Raw genomic sequence first — 21,274 nt, forward strand, 5'->3', positions numbered from 1 at the left:
ACCAAAACCTTTGAGAAAATCTTTAGCAAAGTTTGCTAACAACAGGCATACTATTTAATAGTATAACAAAATGTTGGCTAAGTGTTCTATCAAGTTACCAAATGTCAAAGATGTAGCAATATGGTCATTACAATTTAGAATCCATGCGTTAATTTACAATATTGATATGATTGTTTTCTTGTGTAACTTAAACCAGTTGCCAAAACCTCCAGCAGGTCAGCTAACAGGTAAGGTAGGTATTTTTTTTTTAAAGGTATTGTATCATTAAAACCAGTGTCCAAGTTCAGTTGCAACAATCTTGCAACAACTAGGTTAACTATTGTGTAATGTTTGTTTTGTTTATTAGGATTTTAACGTCATGTTTTTTATACTTTGGTTACATTCATGACAGGGGCAACACGGTGGCTAAGTGGGTAGCACTGTGGCCTCACAGCAAGAAGGTCCTAGGTTCGATCCCCAGGTGGGGCGGTCCGGGTCCTTTCTGTGTGGAGTTTGCATGTTCTGACAGGAACGGCAGTTACTCGTTACATAAGGTTCATCAGTTCACAAGGTTATATCAAACACAACATTGTTTTGGACAATTTAGTGTCTCCAATTCACCTCACTTCATGCAACATGCAAACTCCACACAGAAAGGACCCAGACAGCCCCACCTGGGGATCGAACCCAGGACCTTCTTGCTGTGAGGCCACAGTGCTACCTAATTAGTAACTATTCTGTAATGAAAGCTGAAATCCAAGTGCATTATCAAGCTACATTTACACAAATACCATTTACTTGCATTTATCTACAATTGCTGGATTGTGTTGCAATTGCAGTTGTAACTTGATTTGGATTAAAGGGTCTTGCTCAATGGTCCTACAGTGGCCGCTTCATCAAGGTAATCTTTTAAATGCTAATGTTAGTAAAATTATTCAACATTAGCTTACCAAACTATCTAATATTAACCAAGTTTGCTTGCAGTGTTGCTTACATTGGGTAGTAATGTTAAGTCACATAATCAAGTTGGCTGATTAAACTGTTAAAAAGTGCATTGTACATGTACAACACAATTTGTAGTAAACGAATAAAAAAAAGACTTTAAAAAAGGCACTTAAACTGTTCTTCTATGTTCTCTGTGTATTTTAAACATTTTGCTAAAACATAGACCTTTTCTTTTTGAAGTTTATCTAACAATGTGGACATACTGTCAACTTAGATTTTTGGATGCTGTATGTACTGGTTTAGCACACCGTAATATAATAAGGGTCTAATGCTAATAGACTGTAATAGCTCTAATTCACATAGTAATATCAATTGTACATTATCTTATTTTTTATTATTCTAACATCACCTCCACACTATTGTTTTATGCAGAGCTACAGTTTTAGCAGCACTTGATTTGTATAGTTACTTAAAATATTGTGATAAGTGTACCCTCTCCAACCACTCCAACACAAGGAATTACCTACCTTGTATATGCAACCATGTACCATTTTATAAACTACATCTAGCAAATAGATGCACTTTTTGAGTATACAATTACTAACTGTAGCCCATGTGTTGCTCTGTATACTTTGTCACTCCTCCTGTACACCATCCATCAATGAAAAGGAGCTTTTTAATATGCTAATGCCATTGTAGTGTGTGTTGCTCTGATAGAAGGGTATCAGGTACAGTTATGTTGTTAGGATTTTTAAATAGTGTTTACACTAAAGGGCCTCTTCATTAGGAACACATGCCATGTTAGTACTTGTAGGCTTTTTTGACACAGAATTGTTAATTAATCTATAATCTATTAGTGGACACTATCACAGTTCTCCAGTCAGAAATACAAAACCAACAGTATCCTATTTTCCTACCAGCATTAACACTGAGCTGATTAAAAATATTTAAAAATTAATGCACCTTATACACTCATACCAGTATAACCACATAACAGCAATGCTGAGAGTGGTCCGAATGGAAGGTACATTTTTATAACTTAATGGCCAGGAAGGGGTGACATATTGTACTGAGCAACACATAGGCTACAATCAGTATATGAACAACAACAAAGTACAATCCCTAAATAAGATATAGCTCATAAAATGGCTAATAAACATAAGTACAAGATCAGTAAACCCTAAAATCACAGTTGAGGATATTTGTGCCATATTAGTCACCCCTAGTTGGGATTCTGGTATTCTGTCCAATGTTCTAATACATGAATTGTCTTATATATAAGCCTGTGTGTGACAATCTGTATTTATCGTGTATTTAAACACTAAGAACCCTTGAGCCTGTTGTGAGGTAAAGTTAAGACTGGTCTTAGATCAGCCCTTGGTAATAATTCTCTCCTAATATAGTCGGTCCTCACCGACCTGGAGTCAATGTGTGCAGTTGGTGCTATACTGGAATGAGGCCATCTGCACCCGTCTGCGCATCCGGTCCACCTCTAGTTTACGGAAATAATCTTCCTCATCATCATGAACAATGATCTCCTGTAGCTCCTGTATCTCTCGCTCCATCTTGTTTCTCAGCTCACGCTTCATCTTCTGCAAAGCCTGAACATAAAAATAGTAATACAAAGATCTGCTGTCAACACCACTAATTTTACTATACCATGTTCATACAAAACAACCTTTTATATGTTAATTAACACACTGTGTGCATGATTGACATTCACACCCTTTCAGAAATTGTAAGATCAATAAAATACAATTCATCAAATAAATTTCAGTAAGAACAAATGACCACACACCGATTAGCTAACACATTTGGACCACCCAACAAAAATGGGTTGTATTAAATATTGGGCTGATTGAAGTTAGAAGGGCACATGGCGAACGAAGCAGATCTGATCAGGCATGAAGAACTCAGTGACTGATAAGATTCACCGGGTTTAAGTGTGTCCAAAAAAGCACGGTTGGTCTATTGGACTACCATACCATCACAGAGTTCAAACTTCAGGAGTGTGTCCAACCTGGCCGGGCATCCAACAAACACAATTACCTGCTGGTAATGTTTTGGTACCAGATACCACATGATTTCTTTAGATGTCTTGTGAAGTCTGTGTCTTCATGGGTAAGAGCTGTTTTGACAGCATATTAGGCGGTTCTATTGTTTATTCTATTGTTCTATTACATATTTACGGTTTTATCAAGTTTAATGTACACATTATTTGTCTGTAAGTCATTTAATTCTGTGCACAAAGCTGTGCACATTATCTAGTTTTACTTGCTTAGTTTATGTCTTTAGTTTTGCACTAGAGCTGACTGTCCTGGCTGATTGAAAACATACAGGGTTGGGGGAAAGTGTTGTGAATTCCCTTTTTAAACAAATCGGCCCTTTAGGGAAGATTTAAACAGGTCAAATTAAGAATAAACAACTGTCATCACCGTTATTAAAAGTATTTGTGTTCCTGGACACTACACTATGTACACAATAACATACTGCAATACCAAGCTTCCATTCAGTGAGCAATTTAATCCATACTGATAAGAAAACTTGACCTACCTTCTCTTGGGCATTCTTACGCATCTGTATCTCTTCCCGCTCCACAGCGAGTTTTTCAGCCAACATGGAGAACTGCATGAACAGTGATACTTGTTAGGTTCAACCAACTGCATTCTAGTTTCACATAAATGTTTCCAGCTGGCTGCTTGCTCATCAGTCTAAAATGCAGAGTGACTCCTGACTGGGAAGGAACTGCAGGAACACTTTAAACAGAGACACAGTGTAATTTCTTGAATGCCATGGAGCAACAGGATTTCTGCATGTACAGGAGTTTAAGGTCACTTTGGTATTTCTGTACCTGTGTACATTAGTGAATGGAAAGGCTGAAGAGTATTCATATGTATTTTTGTTTGGGGTATGCAGCCAAACTGTCACACTACGCTTGTAGTTGGTGACCATTAACATGTCCAATTTGGTATATTTATTTATTAGGTTTTTACTGTTATGTTTTACACACTTTGGTTACATTCATGCCAGAAACGGTAGTCATTAGCTACACAAGATTCATCAGTTCACAAGTTTAATGTTAATTCACCTCACTTGCACGTCTTTGGACTGTGGGAGGAAACCGGAGCTCCCGGAGGAAACCCACGCTGACACGGGGAGAACATGCAAACTCCACACAGAAAGGGCCCGTACCGTCCCCCCTGGGGATCGGACTCAGGACCTTCTTGTTGTGAGGTGAAAGTGCTACCCACCGAGCCACCGTGCCGCCCTGACCAATTTGGTAAGGCAAAAATCTTTACCTTGGTGAAGTAAATTTTAATAGGGTTAACATAATGCCCAAGATATACTCATTTGCAATAGAAATTAAGACGTGCAGAACTGCCAGAGCTAAGATGGAATTCTATGATGTGTAGAGGCACTTTAGCAAAGTGAATAAGTAAGGTATTTGGGAATTGTTCTGGCTAGCCACCAGATAGCAACCTCAGCTAGCCATTAAAAATAAGGATTGATGAGTAAACAAATGTCACATGACATTGCTGTAGTCAAATCTAAAATGTTAGCAACAACAGATACATAAAACAGCAGAACACATATTTTAGGATATAAATATTAGGATAACAATACAACCCCGGTTCACTGTGCTTCATTGTAAGCTTGTGTTCCTTTTTGGCCTAGTGTCAGATTTTCCCCCTGTCTGACTCTCTTATGCATTTTAAGGGCACATTCCAAAAAGTTCCCGTATAAATAAAATCTTCTCTTGTAGCTTTTTCTTTAATTTGCATTAAAGTTTAGTGACATTTTACTGGACAGCTTTTTGACCCATCAACACCAAGGTCAAACAGAGCCAAATCTTTACCGGTTGACACATTTACATTATACGGGTATATTATATTAAAATAAGCTTTTATTACCTTTCCTTTATACATTTTCAATAAGGGCATACAGTTATGCATGTTCCGAATAAATAAATGGACTTGGAATGCACATGTCCAAAATCTTTTATTTCCATGTCTTGGACATTACCTGGTCTCTGTAGTAGTTCTCCATAGTTTCGATTTCATCTTTGTGTTTGCGGTCATGCTCAAGTCGCTGTTCTTTAGAGTATGCTCGCTGTTCTCTTAAGCGAGCTTTCTGCAGCTCCAGTCCTTCCTCAAACACCTGCCGAAACATCTGCACACACAAGGGAAGTGTTACTCACCATCATTTCCTTAAGCAAACTCTGCAAACTACAAAACTGGCTGCAAGTGGGGGTTTAAAAATTCTACATGGATAAAATGGCTGATGGTGAAAGAGCATCTGGTGTTACTGCAGTCTACAGATTTAAAGAGTCAGTACTTAAATATGATACACTGAAACAAATGAAGTGCTGAATTAACAATCTGTTTTTGACTGAGTGCTGGACGCAGGGCTACATAACTGAAGGGTGACTCACTCTCTCTTCGCGTGTGCGGGCTCTGAGACGTCGGGCGCGCAGCTGGACGTGGTAATCGTTGTGGTATTTGCGGGCGCGGGCCACCTGCTGTCTCTGCTCATGCAGCTTATTCTGAGCAGATTTCTGCTGCTGGATCCTCTCCCGAAAATCTCTCTGTATGCATGAGAGATGGGAAAACCATGTTACTAAGCTACAAAATTCCAGTTTAAAAAACGAACATTTCCAACACAGAATGCAGAATGGTGTCATTTATTAAATAAATGTGAAAGACTTGTAGCAGACGCATAACTTTTTAATCAGCAAATGCACAGCAGCACCCCTCTTTTATGACATTTTTTCAAGTGTTCAAGAGTTAAAACTTACTATTTTAATGCACTGGCCAGGTCTATTGGGGGGGTTGCACCTTAAATTCCCAACATTCCTTTTAAATCCAACTTTCAGTGGGTTTTTATCTTCTATATATGAGGGGTTTCTTTACAATGAGAAATTTGCAGGCCCTTGAAAGACTAGACTTGAATGTGTACATCTGTGTGCTCTCACCAGGCGACGGCTGTGCTCCTGCTCTTTGCAAATTATCTCCATGAGCAGGTTGTGTCTTTTGTGAGCCTCTTCTAGCTGTGGGAAACAAAAAACAACAATTTCATCACCATGTCTAATTCCCTTAAAAGTGAACCTCTATATATTTAAGGTTTTGTAATTGGTTTTCTTCGTATAACTATGACATAATAATGATACAGTGTGTATAAATCACCCACATAGTAAAGCTTGTATGGCCTGGTGATAGTTAAATTTGAACCCTATACAATGTGAAACGTTTTTTGATAGCAAATAGATCACTCTAATCATTAGACGAAAACAAAATAAGTAGTTTCTATGGCAATGCAAGAAAAGCCAAAGAGGAATCAATGGCCTCTGCCAGCATGTATTTAATATTTTTATTTATTATTAAACAATACTTTAATGAAAATCATAGCTGGCTAAAAACAAGAATGCACATATGCACATGCTTGCCACATTAGGTGCTCTAGGGTTAACAAGTTATCCGACTAAATCCCAAATAATAATTTATATGAGATATCACAAAGTCACAGCTTAGAGACATCTGGTACCCCAATGACTTGAACTCATACAATAAATGTTAGTTTTCAATACTTCCAAATAAAATATGTCATTTAAAATTTGGCATAAACAAACTAAAAAAACACCTAGCATAGAGTGTTTGCGCGTGTGTTCTAACCTGGTTGGTGAGTTTTTGGGCGTGTCTGCGCTGGCTGTTCAGAGCACCGAGTTGTTCGACCTGCCGTAGCTGCTGCTTCCACATGTGGGAGACGGTGTGAGGAGAGAAACGCAGTGGTGGAAAATCCTCTAACAAAGTCGGTAACATGTCGTTCTCCTTTACCCGCACTAAACACACACAGACATTTTACTGACATCACATTTATACAAAAATAATGTGGTAAAACAAGAATGAAACAGAAAAATGATAAGTTACAATTAGTAATGTTAAAAATATCAATTCAGGCCGCTCAGGTGGCGCAGCGGTAAAAAAACACGCTGCAACCAGAGCTGGATTCTGAGTACCCCGTATCGAATCCAGCTCTGCCTCCCCGGTTCGAGGCCGAGTGGCTGTATGAGCAACGATTGGCCGGTTGCTCAGTTGGGGGGTGGGACAAAGAACCGGATGTGGGTCTCTCTCTGTCAAAATGCGATTACGACCTCTGCCGGCTGATTAGAGGCGCCTGCAGAGAGATGAGGAAAAGTGCCCTCAGGGTGTGTCTGTCCGCATGCAACGCTAGGTGGCGCCAAACTCGTCAATGTGTGGGTGGCTAAAATGCTAAAATGGCTAAAATGGGTGGCTAAAATGCATCCGGCTGCTACTCATGTTTCGGAGGGGATATGGGTTAGCTTCGATCTCCTCGGTCAGGGCAGGGTTCGGCATAGACAGAGAGGTAGCACGATGCAAATTGAACAATTGGATGCGCTAAAGGGGGAGAAAATATATATATATACCAATTCAGTACTGAAGCATCAACAGAAAGGTTTTTTTTTTTATTTCTTTGCGGGGCACCCAGGGTGGCACAGTAAGCACTGAGATTCTGAACTCCTCGGTTCGAAACTAGGTGTTGCTACCGATACGCTGGACGCCATCTAGCGGGCATAATTGGCAGGGCCTGCAGGGAGGGATGACTGGAATATGCGGGCAGGGTCTTCAAAACGCTGTGTAAGGACCCCGATTGGCAGATAGAGGCGCCTGTGCAGAGAGCATGGGTGGAAAAGGGTTTCGTTAAGGGCTGTGCTCGGGTCGGAGGAGGCGTGAGCAGCAATATACCCAGCTCAACTGCAAGTGGGAGAAAAAAAATTTATTTGCTTCTTGGTAATGTCACACCTGGTGGGTCCTTGGTGTTAGGAGTCAATTGAAACATACAAGCTATGCCTTGAAATACTTCTGGTAGCTATTAAAGCACTGTTTACTTGGCCTGTAAAATACCTATGTTACATAATGTTTTTTTATTTATTAAAAAGAAGTTTTATTAATATAGGTAATAAATAAAGAACTGTAAAGCTACATGTACAGCTAAGTCTTCTTCTGAGCAGACACAATTGGTGGTGCAATATGAATAAATGATGGATGTTGGCAACAGAAATTGAAAGAACTGAGATGGGGTGGCAGACAGATGAGTACTTTGTGTGAGTAGTGGGTTACATGGAAAGAAATCAATATTGCCTTTACAATGTATGCATTAATGACTAGGACAGAACTTGATGCTTTTTGTCTGTGGATACACGTGTTAATTTAGCAAATCAGGATTTTATATCTGCGGTGTACTTTTGCTGCGTATTTGACACAATCAAATTTGTTGTGTGTATTAAAAAGCCTGTCCATATTAAATCAGTGGGATAAAAATTAGAGAGCATACATGGCGCTGTTTTGCGGGTTTGAATGCGTGGCCGGCTAGGTGCTGCAGCTCTGGGGTGTGAGCTTCTGTTTGAGGTCTTCAGTTTTGATCTGTGGGCCTGAGAAGACTTGGAAACACAAGATGCTTCTTTACGTATGGCCTCCCTATACTTCTGTTCCTAAACACACACAGGAATGAGACGTTTTAAATGAAGGTTAAAAGCATTACTGTATATACAGTATGTTACGCTAACATACTGCTGACAAGAGAGGAGCATTCAACTTAGAAACTGACTTACAAATAAAAATATTATATATTATTATTATATTGCTGTACAAACATGCAGTAGGAATTAAATCTTTGTGACTGCTGTATGTATATGATAAAGATGCCCTTACAGCTTTCTGAGCTCTGAGTCTTTCGATGGCCACTTCTACTCTTTGCTGCTCATCCAAATGCTTCAGCTCTGCCTCGTACGCTTCGGCCACCATCTACAGGCCAACAGAAAACATGGCAATTCTTGCTTAATTACACATTCTATGAACTTTATGAACATTTTAACAGATCAAAATGGCATGTATTAAAAATTCAATTGACTCATCAGCTCTTTAGTAAGCTATCATTTGCATATTAAAACAGTGGTTTTGAGTGCCAGTCATTAAAACCCATGGGTCATTAGAATTCACAGCAGCTTCTGTCTAACCTGGCTTTTCCCACGGTTGCTCTGAAGGTCTTGTAGCTCTGCGTGCCGCCGTCGGAATGTGTGTCGCCGGGAGTGTGTGAGCGGAGCGCCCTCTAGCGGGCCCTGTCTGGAATTACGTACAGGTGAAGGAGAAGGAGAAAGCGAGCGTGTACGGGATGGTCTGTCCACACTGGCATTATCTGAGAAAGAGAGAAAAAACATATTATTATATTATTTACATAAAGGCAAAATAAATCAATGCAACAAGAGTCTCCTCTGCTACCAGAGGAAAAATTATTGTAGGGCGAGTAAACAGGACGTCAAACTCTGGCTGCCTGACACCTCCTGAGGATCAGCAGTTCTTGTAAACTACCAAACTAATAAGTATTTATAAATGTTCTGTATTTCCATATTTGAAAGTAATCGATGTACGCTCAAGTGTACACTTTTCTGCCTAAGAATCATTACCAAATGTCTGATAACTACTAAGCCAAACCATATGCTTTGTATTTTGGCTAAACTGATCATAACTCTTTCTCTGTTTAATGACTCTTCTTTATAATCTTCTCTTATACCAACCTGCTGATGCATTTAATGCGAATGACTAGCATTTATAAGTAAATATCATTTTAAAGCTTTCCCAAGTAAATTCTATTTTGTTCTAAAATTACGTCAATAATTATATCACTTACAATAACACTTAATAACACTAAATGCACTGTGGGGTCTGTTGTTGTTGTTGTGTTTTATCGCCATTATAAGCTCTGTATTTAGAGCCACCTCTATGGCGTCTGTGGGGTCTGTACCCAAGATTTTTCTTTCTCTGGACTAAAGCAGTAAGAATAGATTGTACCTGTGGGTCTGGGGGCATGTCTACACTCCATGACACTGTCACTGTGGTGGGAGTGTTTGTCCTCTTCTGGGGGCTTTGACCCCTCTCCTGTTTCACCCAAAGCTCTTTTCAGCATCTGTAGAATCCAAAAAAGGGTTGAAATACTCTAATTATAATAATACATCAATGACGCAGCTTTGTTGATCAGCAAACCTAATATCAATGCAAATCAAACCAAAAGATATCAATACACAGACATCATCAAAACCTAAGTTTGGTTTCATACAAAAAGGCTCGTGACCAACCTCAACTAACCCACATCATGCTGAACGTTACTAGATGACAAGTTACCAGATAATTAAATGTTACTAGACCAATTAATAAAAAGTGATCAGTGTTCAGCTCTGGATCGGGATATTGATCAAATGGTCCTCTAATTAATGTTGAGCTGACAAATTTTGAACCGACGTTCTCCTTTTTTAACAGGCAGACCGTGGAAAATGTGACTTTGTTGTAATAACAAATGTACCGTTACTCCATGTTAAAAAACAGAGGTTCCTGTGCATAAACTAAATTACACTTAAGTTGTTCCATATGATAATATGAACAAGCATTATATAAACACATAGTTGAAACAATCTGGTCTGGGGTAAGTGAAATGTTGCATGTTGTAAGGGGGGGCCGCAGGCCTGCACAGAGCACTAACCTTTGGGATGAATTGTAAAGTTGCCTGACCTTTCCCTCCCTATGAAATAGGCACAAGAGAGTGTAGGCTGCTGTTGTCACAGTTAGAAGGGTTTTTTATATAAATGCCCATGCTTTTGAAATGGGATGATCAACAACAACATCATGTACAAGCAGAAAGAGGTAAAATGTACTAACCAGGTCAAGATCCTCAAGCCTGCGAGCTAGTTTTTCAGACATCTCCTGCAGCTCCTGCTCAGCCTGTCGGTTTCTTTGACTGCGTCTGCACAACGGGTCTTCACTTTGCTTAACCAGTCTAAAAGAAAGAAACATTTTTATGCATTTTTCCTAGTTTTCCTCTCAATCTAGTCATATCCAATTACCCAACTGCATTTTGTTTTCTCTACTACTGCAGACCTCCACTTTTGACAGTGTGCTGTAGCCGACCTTTTTTTACCTGCATGCGGTGGGAAATCCGTATCATATGGAGATCTGCATTGCAGGTGCCCTAGATCAACCAGCAGAGATCGTAACTAGCAGTTATGCAGAATCCCTTCCAGCATCCCCACGCTGGGACTAGCCAATCATTGTCCATATAGGTCTGCCGATAGCAGAGCTGAGATTTCAACCTTGCGAGTTTAAGATGTCAGCTCTATGCGCTAGCATGTGTTACCACTGTTACCAAATTGGCAAAATTATTTTAAGTCACACAATAATTAACAATATTTAAAATAAATGTAATTATTTAATCCATTACAGCACAGCCCCATTTACAGAACAGACCTGAGCAAACCCGATCTGTTACAAATAATTAAGAACAAAGCCACCATTCCTTATTTAGGATTTTCTACTTTAGTTTGCCAATACGTTTTTATTTATAAAATAACAACTTATCCTGCTCCTAACCTCCTGCTCCTGTGGTGCCTCTGTCTACCAGACGATGAGCCGGAGCTGTGCGGCTGTTCATCACTCTGCTCCTCTTCCACCCCGTTATGTCTGTGAGTGTACTCCACCTCACTCGTATCACGTGGGAGCGACAGTAGAAGCACATCTGGCTGAGTACGGAATAGGACTCGTCGTGTTCCTTCAGCAGCCCCCTGAAAAGCACATAAGCACAATAAAACATCAGCTAAGCTATAAACCTATACATATAAGCTGTATATATGACTATTTACAGTTTCTCATCAATATATAAAAATAGTAAGTAAAATCTGCAGCAAACATGTTTCTATGACCTGTGTTAGAACACCCCAATAGGTCTGTACTTGGGAGACACCTCAAATCTTTGAAAGGTTTTTATAGTCAACTGGAATTCTTTCTAATATTTTTTTAGGATTTTTTTACCTACTAGTTTTTTAAGAAATCTTCTTAGGAGACACATTGAAAAGTTTTTATAGCCAATTGAATTCTTTCTAATTTCTTTCTAATTTTACCTACTCGTTCTTGCAGAATGCTTCTAGTTACAAGACATTCTTGGGCTGTCTTGCATGCACATCATGTTAAAGACTCACTATTTGGTGCTTGTTTTGCATAACTCTTTTATAATGCAAATCATGTCTGTGCACCAGCATTTGTGAGCTAGCTAAAGCTTCCAACAAGTCCCTTACTGTTGACTGAGTGTTTCAATAAATCAGGGGCCTAAAAACTAATTTTTGACTTGCCTAATGAGTCAAATACAAGCTAAGACGTTAGTGTTAAGGCTTTATAACTGAAAGGGTGTCCAAACTTTTGAACATAGTTTAGTTTAGTGTTTAGTTTTTAACGCCATGTCTGCCCTTTGGGCCATGTTCATGGCTGAAAAGGTTGTGATCTGTCTTTTATTTACTCATTCCGTTTGACTTAGGGAAGTTGTGTCTGTTGTCTATGTATGTTCATTTATATGTGTTGCTTCAGTTTTGTTATTGACAGGAATTTTAGGAGTGTTGCTTTTGTATTGGTAAATAACTCCTTTATATATTCCTTTGGATATAGAGAAGAGAGAAAAAGTGACATTAAAGTCTCACCTCATCTTGTTTCCTTAATGCCTTGGGCTGATTTTCTTGTAGACTAGGCACAGATTTCTCGCTTACTGCTGAATACAAAACACATTATTAGTTACAGTATCAAAATATTTTCATATCAGCTTGCAAGAGTAAAATACATTATATAAACTGACATATTAAGATACCCATTCTAGTTTTTCAATTCTTGTGTTTCAGCCACAACAACTGCTAGAAGGTGTAATAAATAAATTATGTAATGTATATTATATGCTTCTGACTTTGCAGCAGCATTTAGGGAAAGCATCTTTCCTGTTCCAGCATGATTGTGCTCCTGTGTACAAAGTAATTCTATAAAGACATGAAAAAGCTTTGTTTAAAGACTTCAGTGCTATGCACAGACTCGTGACCTCAGCCCCAGTTAACAGCTTTTGAATGAACTGGAACATCAATTCAGGTTTACTTGACGAACACCAGTGTCCAGCCATACAAATGCTCTTTTGACTGAATGGGCACAAATCCCACAGACACTCTGTAAAGTCTTGTGAGTGAATGTTATTGTAGCTGAAAAGATCACATAGGTAACTCTGTTTTCATTAATGCCATTTGTTTGTTTGTTTTTTTAAATGGGATGTCTAACAAGCTCATGGTCTGGTGTCCAAAATTATTTGGCCATACAGTGTAGTTACGAAAACAAAAAAAGAAATGTACAGTGCTGTGAAAAATAGATTTGCCCTTTACATATTTGCCACACTGAATAGTTTCACTCTAGAACATATACAAAATTATCCAACACTGACTGGCCCAATGTATAAAGGTATTGCACCTACAGTTACTCTAACAGCCAAATATAAGTAATCATTGTGTAATTGCTTATGATTTCTTCATTAGAATTAAATGTAAAAACACTCTTAACCAAAAGAATCATAATGGCCCAACCTCTGTGATAATTTAGCCGTTGCAGCTGCTAAAGGTGACACCACCCATTATTAAGTTTAAGAGCAATCACATTTCACAAGGGTGAAATAGATGGTCCATTTTTTTTAAAGAAAAATAATTCCTTACCAGAGGATGAGTGGATCCCATTTGTCTGAACACCATTACACTCAGAGAAATGACCATTCTGTTCAAGAGAAACAGAAACAGACATGTCAATTAAATAAGTCACATACTGGGTGCCAAAATGAAACCACAATCTTTTTGTGGTTTGACTTTCTCTTTTGGTCACTGTCTACGAGGAGCTTCACACATACTTCCTGTGTCTGTATGAGTTCTTTCTGGGTAATCTGGTTTCTCCCATCTCCACAACTTTTTTTTCCATTTCATTTTCATCTACCACTTTTATTTTCATCTACTGCTTTATACATGCATGGTGGGAATACACAGGACGCTATTCCAATGCATGGATTCGGCTATCCCCTTCCCGCAGACAGATCTGAACCCGGATCTCAACTGTGTTATGCTATAGCATATTTGGGTTGTAAGGGGTTGGGTCTGGAATGGCTGAGGCCCCACGATGGATTGGCGTCCTGTTCCAGGTGTGTGTTACTACACTGCGCCCAGTGATTGCTGAGAAATCATACCCTGACAAGGATGAAGCAGTAAACAAATGCAAATAGTTTTCATTTGCATAGGGAAAGCGAGGACATTACTTGCTCAACAGACTAGTTTGTTTTTAAAGATTATATGTTGGCATCCCAGCTGGTGAACTTGTTTTGTGTACTTCCTTCGCTTATTCAAACACCAGCCTGAGGCATGAGCATTTAGCTAACACAAAAGCAGCTCAATGTTTTGGCATACCTGCACTGACTGAAGCTATGACGTAATCCACACTCCTTTTAAGCCATTTAACAATAGTGACCTCATTGGGTTTTATTTCATAGGCACAGTTTTTCCGTTCAGTACAGGATGTTTCTAAGAGCTCAGGAAAGTGTGACTTTAGGCACTTATAAGTGGGGGAAATACGGTGCCTGGCTAGACAAGTAAAACATGTTGAAACAGCATAATTTTCCGACAGGCGTGATGTTTTTATGAAGCCCCAGAGATGTGTTGTGGAGTCGCTGTGGTAATGACACTCTGGGCATATGCAATCCTGAGGCTTGGGGCACACTAGGATGTGGTAAATCTGCATGGGGAAGCATGTTAAGAAACAGAGGAATCCTAGCAACCAAAAATGGACAACTTTATGACTTACAAAGAAAAAGCCTGGTGCAATCTTTTTTTAGAAGAAGTCAGAAGCATGGAAAGCACCAGGGAAAAGCCTTAAACAATTAACAATTAACATCAGCATGAATTTCGATCAGCTATAAGAAGAGTTTGCACCTGAATATAAAGTTATCAATTGCACACTTGCACATTTCCTCCCCTTTTTCTGCTGATCTACTGCAATTCCCCACTGCTCTTGCGACTCCCGCTGCATGCATGACACACGGCTTACTGTTTTAAGGATGCAGCTCCATTTTTTACACATCCATTTACTAAATAGAACAGTTTTTTACTTCATGTTTTATAAGTGCTTTATTCAGGGCTGTGGTGTGTCCTGTTTCCCCAGAATCATTGGGCGCTGTGTAACACATCCCTAACACGTAGATGATAATACATCGCTAGACCTCAGCCACAGACAGAATTCACGAAGATGCCCGACAGGCTGATAACAACACTTAGGATTCAAACCCCGGATCCCAGCGGTAGCAGGCTAGTGCAATTTACCACTGCACCACCCAAGCAGCTTGAGTAGAATTGTTGACAAAAAACAACCAACCAGATACATGCTAGAGATGCTAACAAGTTAATGACAATCTGACATTTATTTTCAAACATTATTAATACTGCTGCACAGTTCACTCTATTTTCTTTTGATAGTCATAAGCCTAAACTATTATTCATACAATTTCTCTCATCTAATCCAAAGGAGGCCAATAAAGTCGATAAGAAACAGTCTTATATCTCACCTGTTTGTTCGTATCATCTGAGTTGTCCTCAGTTCTTTCAGTGGCAGGTGGAGAACATGAAGGAGATGAGTGTGTCCCCGTCCGACGTGGAGTGGTCTGCTGGGGTGGTTGCAGTGGAATGGCTGAATGTACCGGTTCTTGAGGTTGAATTGGCAGAGCTGCAGGTGGATCAGGATTACTCTGCGCCTTTTCATTAGGTACTACCGAAGGTGGAGTACTGGGATGCACTGCAAGTAAAAAATTACAAAGAGTCCAATTTTAAAATGATACAAGTCAGAGATAAAATCAACTGCTAATCAAACAGTGTTTAACAGGGTTGACAATATAAAATTTTTTTGCTGTTCAGTTAAAAACATTAACGTTATTCATTTTAAGGTGTGCTCTCCTATCGTTTCATTGTTTGAATGCTCTTTATTTTATTATTATTACTATATTTTTATTAAACTTATGGTAGAAACAATTAGGACATATAATGCTGTCTTGCTTCACGTTGCTCAAATGAGGACAGCTTCCCAATGCCTTTTGGAATTCAAACAAATACTTTATACAGGCAGACCAGAGCCTTCAAACCAGAAGCAACTAATATCAACCTTCATATCAGCAGTGACTGGTCGATGGAAGTAGAGCCTTATATTAAGTGCACTATAATATAATATACAAAAAGTTAAAAAATATATACTAACGGTACCACAATGGTTAACAGACAACTTTATTTTTATGCCATGTTAGCCCATGGACAAGGCAGTGTTTAAAGACTTTATTTATCAGTAAGTGTATTGCAGTTCTGCTGTGCTTAATAAGTTTGCTGAGGACCGTTAAGGAGTGTCTCACTGTTTTAATGAATGATAAGGGGATTTACTGTGTTCATTTTAGGCAGATTTCAGGGAAGATCAAAGACTAAATAATTTACTAGACTATCAAAATACTACAATCTAAGACTACTGGTATTAATATACAAACCAGTCAAAGGCAGTCGGTGTCTGTGATGTTATAGAAAGCATAAAGTGGAAGTGGGAAAGGTTAACAATACCTATTAATTAAACTCTATTAAAAAGCTAATCTAATCAAAGATACCAGTTTAGAATAGCAAAATAAAGAAGAAATGAGTAATAGTATTGAGACATAGCAATTAGCACCTTCTTTCGTAGTGGTAAACGTACGAGCAGAATCACCCAGCCGAATAAGTTCAGTGGTTGATTCAGATTCATCTCCGTTCCAGGAATACTTGCTGGACTGGTTGACAGAACTGATGAACAGGGGGAAAAAAGGTATGAAAAATAAAACATACAAAAATAGCAGACACCAACAACATATAATAGCATAAACACATAAATAAAGGAATGAGCTCATCTCTGCTTATGACCTTACATTGTTGTTTGCATTCCAGCCAGCGATCGTGACTTGTACTGAAAAAATGACATTACCACCAAAACTGGTTCATCTACATTCATTCAATTCACACATGTGGCTTTTTAAATAGGAACCCAGCTGAATTCTTTTACAGTGATGAGCATTTATTTGCTGCTTCTAGAGCATTCAACCAAAATTACTTCTAAAACATATTAGTCCATTAAACAGAATGTGTACATAAGTAATTACACTTTATCTGACAAAATATATACATGAACAAAATCTCTCTTACTACACCAAACATCTTACAGATCTAGTCACTCTAGGGTATTTGTGCATTATTTAATGCTATTGCAAATTTTAAATCACAACAAAAAAGAAACAGTATTGTTCTGCCCTGATTAAGCATCCTGAAAACTGGATTTATTTACAATTCTTGTGGGTGCAGATCTACACATGTTGTGCTGTTCTCAGGGGGGCTCATCATTGTGGTGTATTACAATACAATTTAGAATTATGATTGTGTGTACCACAATGCAAACACCAATACAGTTTTTGCTTCATTATTCTGCTGGTTTCATCTTGGTCACATGGCTGTTACATATAAAAAATACCAGACACAAAATTGTGCCAGCACAACCCACTAGGTGGTTGATTTTTATTTGTGTACGAATTAGTATGAACAGTGTAGAACTTACTGTGTACTATTGGTCTGAGACAACTTCTCATCTTTATCCAGCTCCTGTGTTTCTGCTTGGTGGACTGTACCAATAGGCTCTGTATGAAAGGAGATTTAAAAAAAGATAAGAATTTATCAAGTGATTGGTAGGATATGTTTACACGGTGCTCTTTATGTACACAATGACAAATGTAGAAGCAAAAGCAACAGAAAATATATGCTATATTTAAAAAATGTAAACAGTGTCTTACAAACAAAATGTAAACAGTGTCAGAAAACTGACTGACATGTAAACCATGATAAGATTTTACTACTACTACTACTTTACAGGACAGAGGTGCATGACAAAAAATCTGATTACTGTTATCTGATTATCTTATGATTTTCAGAATGTAAATGTACTCAGTGTTTTATAAGCAACGAACTACAAAACTTGTTACCAGGCCCTGCTGACACATACTTTAAATGACAGATACTTTAGACCCAGAAAAAAAACTAAACTCAAGTACCCATCAGTGCCTTGTTACTTGCTAGCGTAAATGTTGGTAGTAGTTTTTATAATTAACTCAACCAGGTCTACCAGGCAAAGCAGACTGTTGGGTCACATTAACAATCAGCACAATAAGAATATTTAATACCCAAACAGATGCCAGTAACCCCGGTTTGAGCCACTTCCAAAACCAGTTATATCCAGAGCGGATCAAAACAGATGTCAGTGCCTCATGAAACACTGTCTTTAAATTGTCATTACACTGGGAATATATCAGTGGTCACTGTAATTAATTTACACAAAATGGGTTCAGCAATCATAACAAAACAATTCACTAAGAAACCATCGAATTTGCATTTAGGATGAATGCTCACCTCCATTCAGCAGCTCTTCCTCCTCACTCAGTTGCTCTGTAAGATACTCAAGCAGCCCATCAAAGATCTCCAGAAGGTTTCGAATGGAATCCTTATTTCCTGTCACTATGTTCTCCCCTACAAAAAGATAGATACAAATCAGGGCTTGAGCAGGACCACCAAAGCCGAAACAAAAAACAAAAAACAAAAAAACTGGCACCAGCTTGGCCCAACAAACACAAACCACAGAACTCAAAATGCCTCGGTACAAACGCAGCAATGTTCCCACTAAAACAACAGACTCCTTTTATTAAGATTGGTTGAGGCCCCAGGAAAAAAAAAGAGAAAAACATGCGCTGCATCACTTGACAAGACCCTCAGTTCAGTAGGTCTATGTGTGGTTATAAATGACCCAAGATCAACCATGGCACAAATACACAATACAAGAAAACACAAGATAAGTTCTTACCTGTGATATGAGATAAACTGATCTGCAGATAATCCAAAGCTAACGAGTCAATTACAGATTGTACATTGTGAATGTCATCCTCCTGGCTGCTTGGTGTGACTATATAATCTGAAATTAAACAGAAAACAAAGATCCATAAAATATCAATACTGATGGAAGTCCAAGTATGTTTCGCCCTCTTAGATCATTTTGTTTCCTAAGATTCATTTTTGACATGTGACTTACACATTTATTCCTATTTGATTCTGTAAGCATTCATGAACAACATGCAAGTAGTTTCTAGTTTAAATATAAATAAAGTGATAATCAAATTATACTGACTGTACAGAAACACACCGTTAATCCTTCACACTGCTTCTTTATTATGTAAATGGGCTTTCATTAAGTCACTAAAGAATCTTTAATCATATAATGTTGATTACTGATTAAAGTAACAAGTGCCTATTCCCAATCCTTTTCTACCCTCCTTTCTATCTGGCAGCCTGCTATTATTACCAGTAAGGTTTAGAAAAGGTGTATCATTATCATTCAAAAAACGTAATAAGATCCAGAAACACATTATGAAATCTACAAAAAGATTTTTAATGCAGTACTTTCTTATGAAGACAATAAGAAAAAGAGATATTTACCTGGTACTTTTTCTCCTAATATAGCTTCATATAAGGCCACAAAAACACTGGCATCGCATTCTGTGACCCTCTGTATCTTAAGATTAATGTGACACTTGTGAAGAAGATCATTGGTCACATCTACCCAATCTGTAGAAGAGTGACAAAATTGTGACAAAAATGTTTATCTTGTACACAAATGGAAACAAAGCAAAACTGTTTCAATACCATCTGTACAATACAAACAAAGTTAAACAGAAATCCCATACACATGCCAACAACATGAAAGAATGAACGAATATTATAAGACTTTATTCAAATTTCCACTTGGGTCACTGACTTCTGGGTTTGTCACAGACCAATAGCAGTTTATCCGTGATAAATGTAATATGTTCAAGTATACCTTGAATTTAAATATTGGTTTTAGTTATTTAGATATGTACTCTTGCTCATAGTACAGGACCAAAAGTTAGCACATGCCTTTTCACGTAGGAGTGAACAAGCCACTTCTCTTCACCAGCAATTGTCGGATTTCTACAGAAAGCTTTACCCGGCTGTGAGAAACACCCTATACTCTGGATTTTTCTGCAGCTGGTGCCAGTGTCTTAACCAGACATAAGGCGCTACTGTAGTACTTAAACTTTTCTAAAAATATCTTAGGTGGCAAGTGAACACACTGATCAAATATATGTGTGACAGTACATTCACAAGTCAAATAAATAACTGGTAGATATCACTTATAAGGTTTATTTACTGTGCTAACAAAAAATAACTTGTTTAATTCGAATTAGCACCTTAAAAGTATCAGTTAATAAGGAGATAAGTGATATCTTGTATTGAAAATAAAAAATGTAATTAGTACATCCCTTGACCAGTTATATCAACATTAAGGAAAACATCTAACAACCAACCTATTATTAACAACTAGAGCAAGTAATATAATCATAAAACACTGAAAATGTAAATATATAATATAGTGTTACTATGTTACACAAAGTGTAAAACTAAAGGTTGGGTGGCAGGAATGGTCCTTTATTATGGATAACAGGAGCTCTGTCCTCGAAACTCCCAGATTTTTAAAATTATCTTTTTCTTAAGTAAGGATAATTAACCAGTGCAAACTAATAACAGGTCATTAGTGTAAGATGTTTAAAGTTATAATGAATACACTTAGGCGGCTGGGCTAAAGTAGGTCATTCTAATTAAGAAACATTACTGTAACTATGTACTAGAGAAAAACAAACAAACAATAAACTGGCAACTAAAGATACAAGTAAGCTGATGTAAAAGCTATGTTCTAACATAGGTAAATTACATACATAATTACAACATGAACCATGTAAAATTTTAAGGACATGAATATTAAATATAACTACCGAGTTACTAAGCAGAAGTAACTTGGAGTACTTCCTCTTATTAGCATGTAGCTAACTAATATATCTAAACACCGGTCAGCTTATCTTGTGTTACTTGGTAGCTATCGCTGTATTAACGATCGTTGCATTTTACCGGCCACGTTCCAAATAGCCCCATGCTCCCTACTTAAGAGCACTCTACAAACAGTACAAAATAATTAGTAATTATACAAAGTGTACTAGCCCTGAGTCAAAGCTGTTTGAAACACGTCCGTTAACAACTTACCTCTTTCCTCGGTTTCCATCTAGAGCCTGTTTTTAATCGACCAAGGACTATAGAGTGCGTTTTAGGTCAAAAAAATATCTGTTGATGTCTCGCGAATTACGTCAATAAATAAAAATAAGCATTTTACTGCATAAAGTTAAAACGAAGCCGAAAATCGGCGGCTATAAACTAACTAGCGTCACAGCCCAACTGTACAGCATTCATACCGACTGCTTACAGTACACAGAGCGCTGACCAATCATAAAGCAGCAATTGTAGAGGGGCGGGGCTTGTGTATGCCGCAGAACGCCTGCGTGGAATGGT

At 38.2% G+C, this 21,274-nt stretch overlaps 1 protein-coding gene across 2 annotated transcripts; it reads right to left on the bottom strand.

The window, feature by feature from the left end:
• Nucleotides 1–1,165: 1,165 nt before the first annotated feature.
• LOC134316553 (centrosomal protein of 95 kDa-like) lies at nt 1,166–21,053 on the bottom strand. Of its 2 annotated transcripts, none has more exons than XM_062996949.1 (21): nt 20,972–21,053; nt 19,352–19,480; nt 18,723–18,830; nt 18,275–18,391; nt 17,430–17,508; nt 16,518–16,627; nt 15,382–15,608; nt 13,496–13,553; nt 12,455–12,519; nt 11,358–11,548; nt 10,650–10,767; nt 9,789–9,903; nt 8,957–9,135; nt 8,652–8,744; nt 8,275–8,431; nt 6,594–6,760; nt 5,897–5,971; nt 5,357–5,509; nt 4,948–5,094; nt 3,478–3,549; nt 1,166–2,525 (listed from the first exon to the last, which is right to left on the bottom strand). In XM_062996949.1, the coding sequence occupies exons 1-21, from the start codon at nt 20,988–20,990 to the stop codon at nt 2,349–2,351; spliced, it is 2,556 nt and encodes an 851-aa protein (XP_062853019.1). In that variant the 5' UTR covers nt 20,991–21,053; the 3' UTR covers nt 1,166–2,348. The 2 variants fall into 2 exon arrangements, with proteins under 2 accessions (XP_062853019.1, XP_062853018.1); XM_062996948.1 differs by having other exon boundaries at nt 12,455–12,522.
• Between the last annotated feature and the right edge of the window lie 221 nt (nt 21,054–21,274).

The sequence above is a fragment of the Trichomycterus rosablanca genome, chromosome 6 (genome assembly GCF_030014385.1).
Source record: "Trichomycterus rosablanca isolate fTriRos1 chromosome 6, fTriRos1.hap1, whole genome shotgun sequence".
Classification (NCBI taxonomy): Eukaryota; Metazoa; Chordata; class Actinopteri; order Siluriformes; family Trichomycteridae; genus Trichomycterus; species Trichomycterus rosablanca.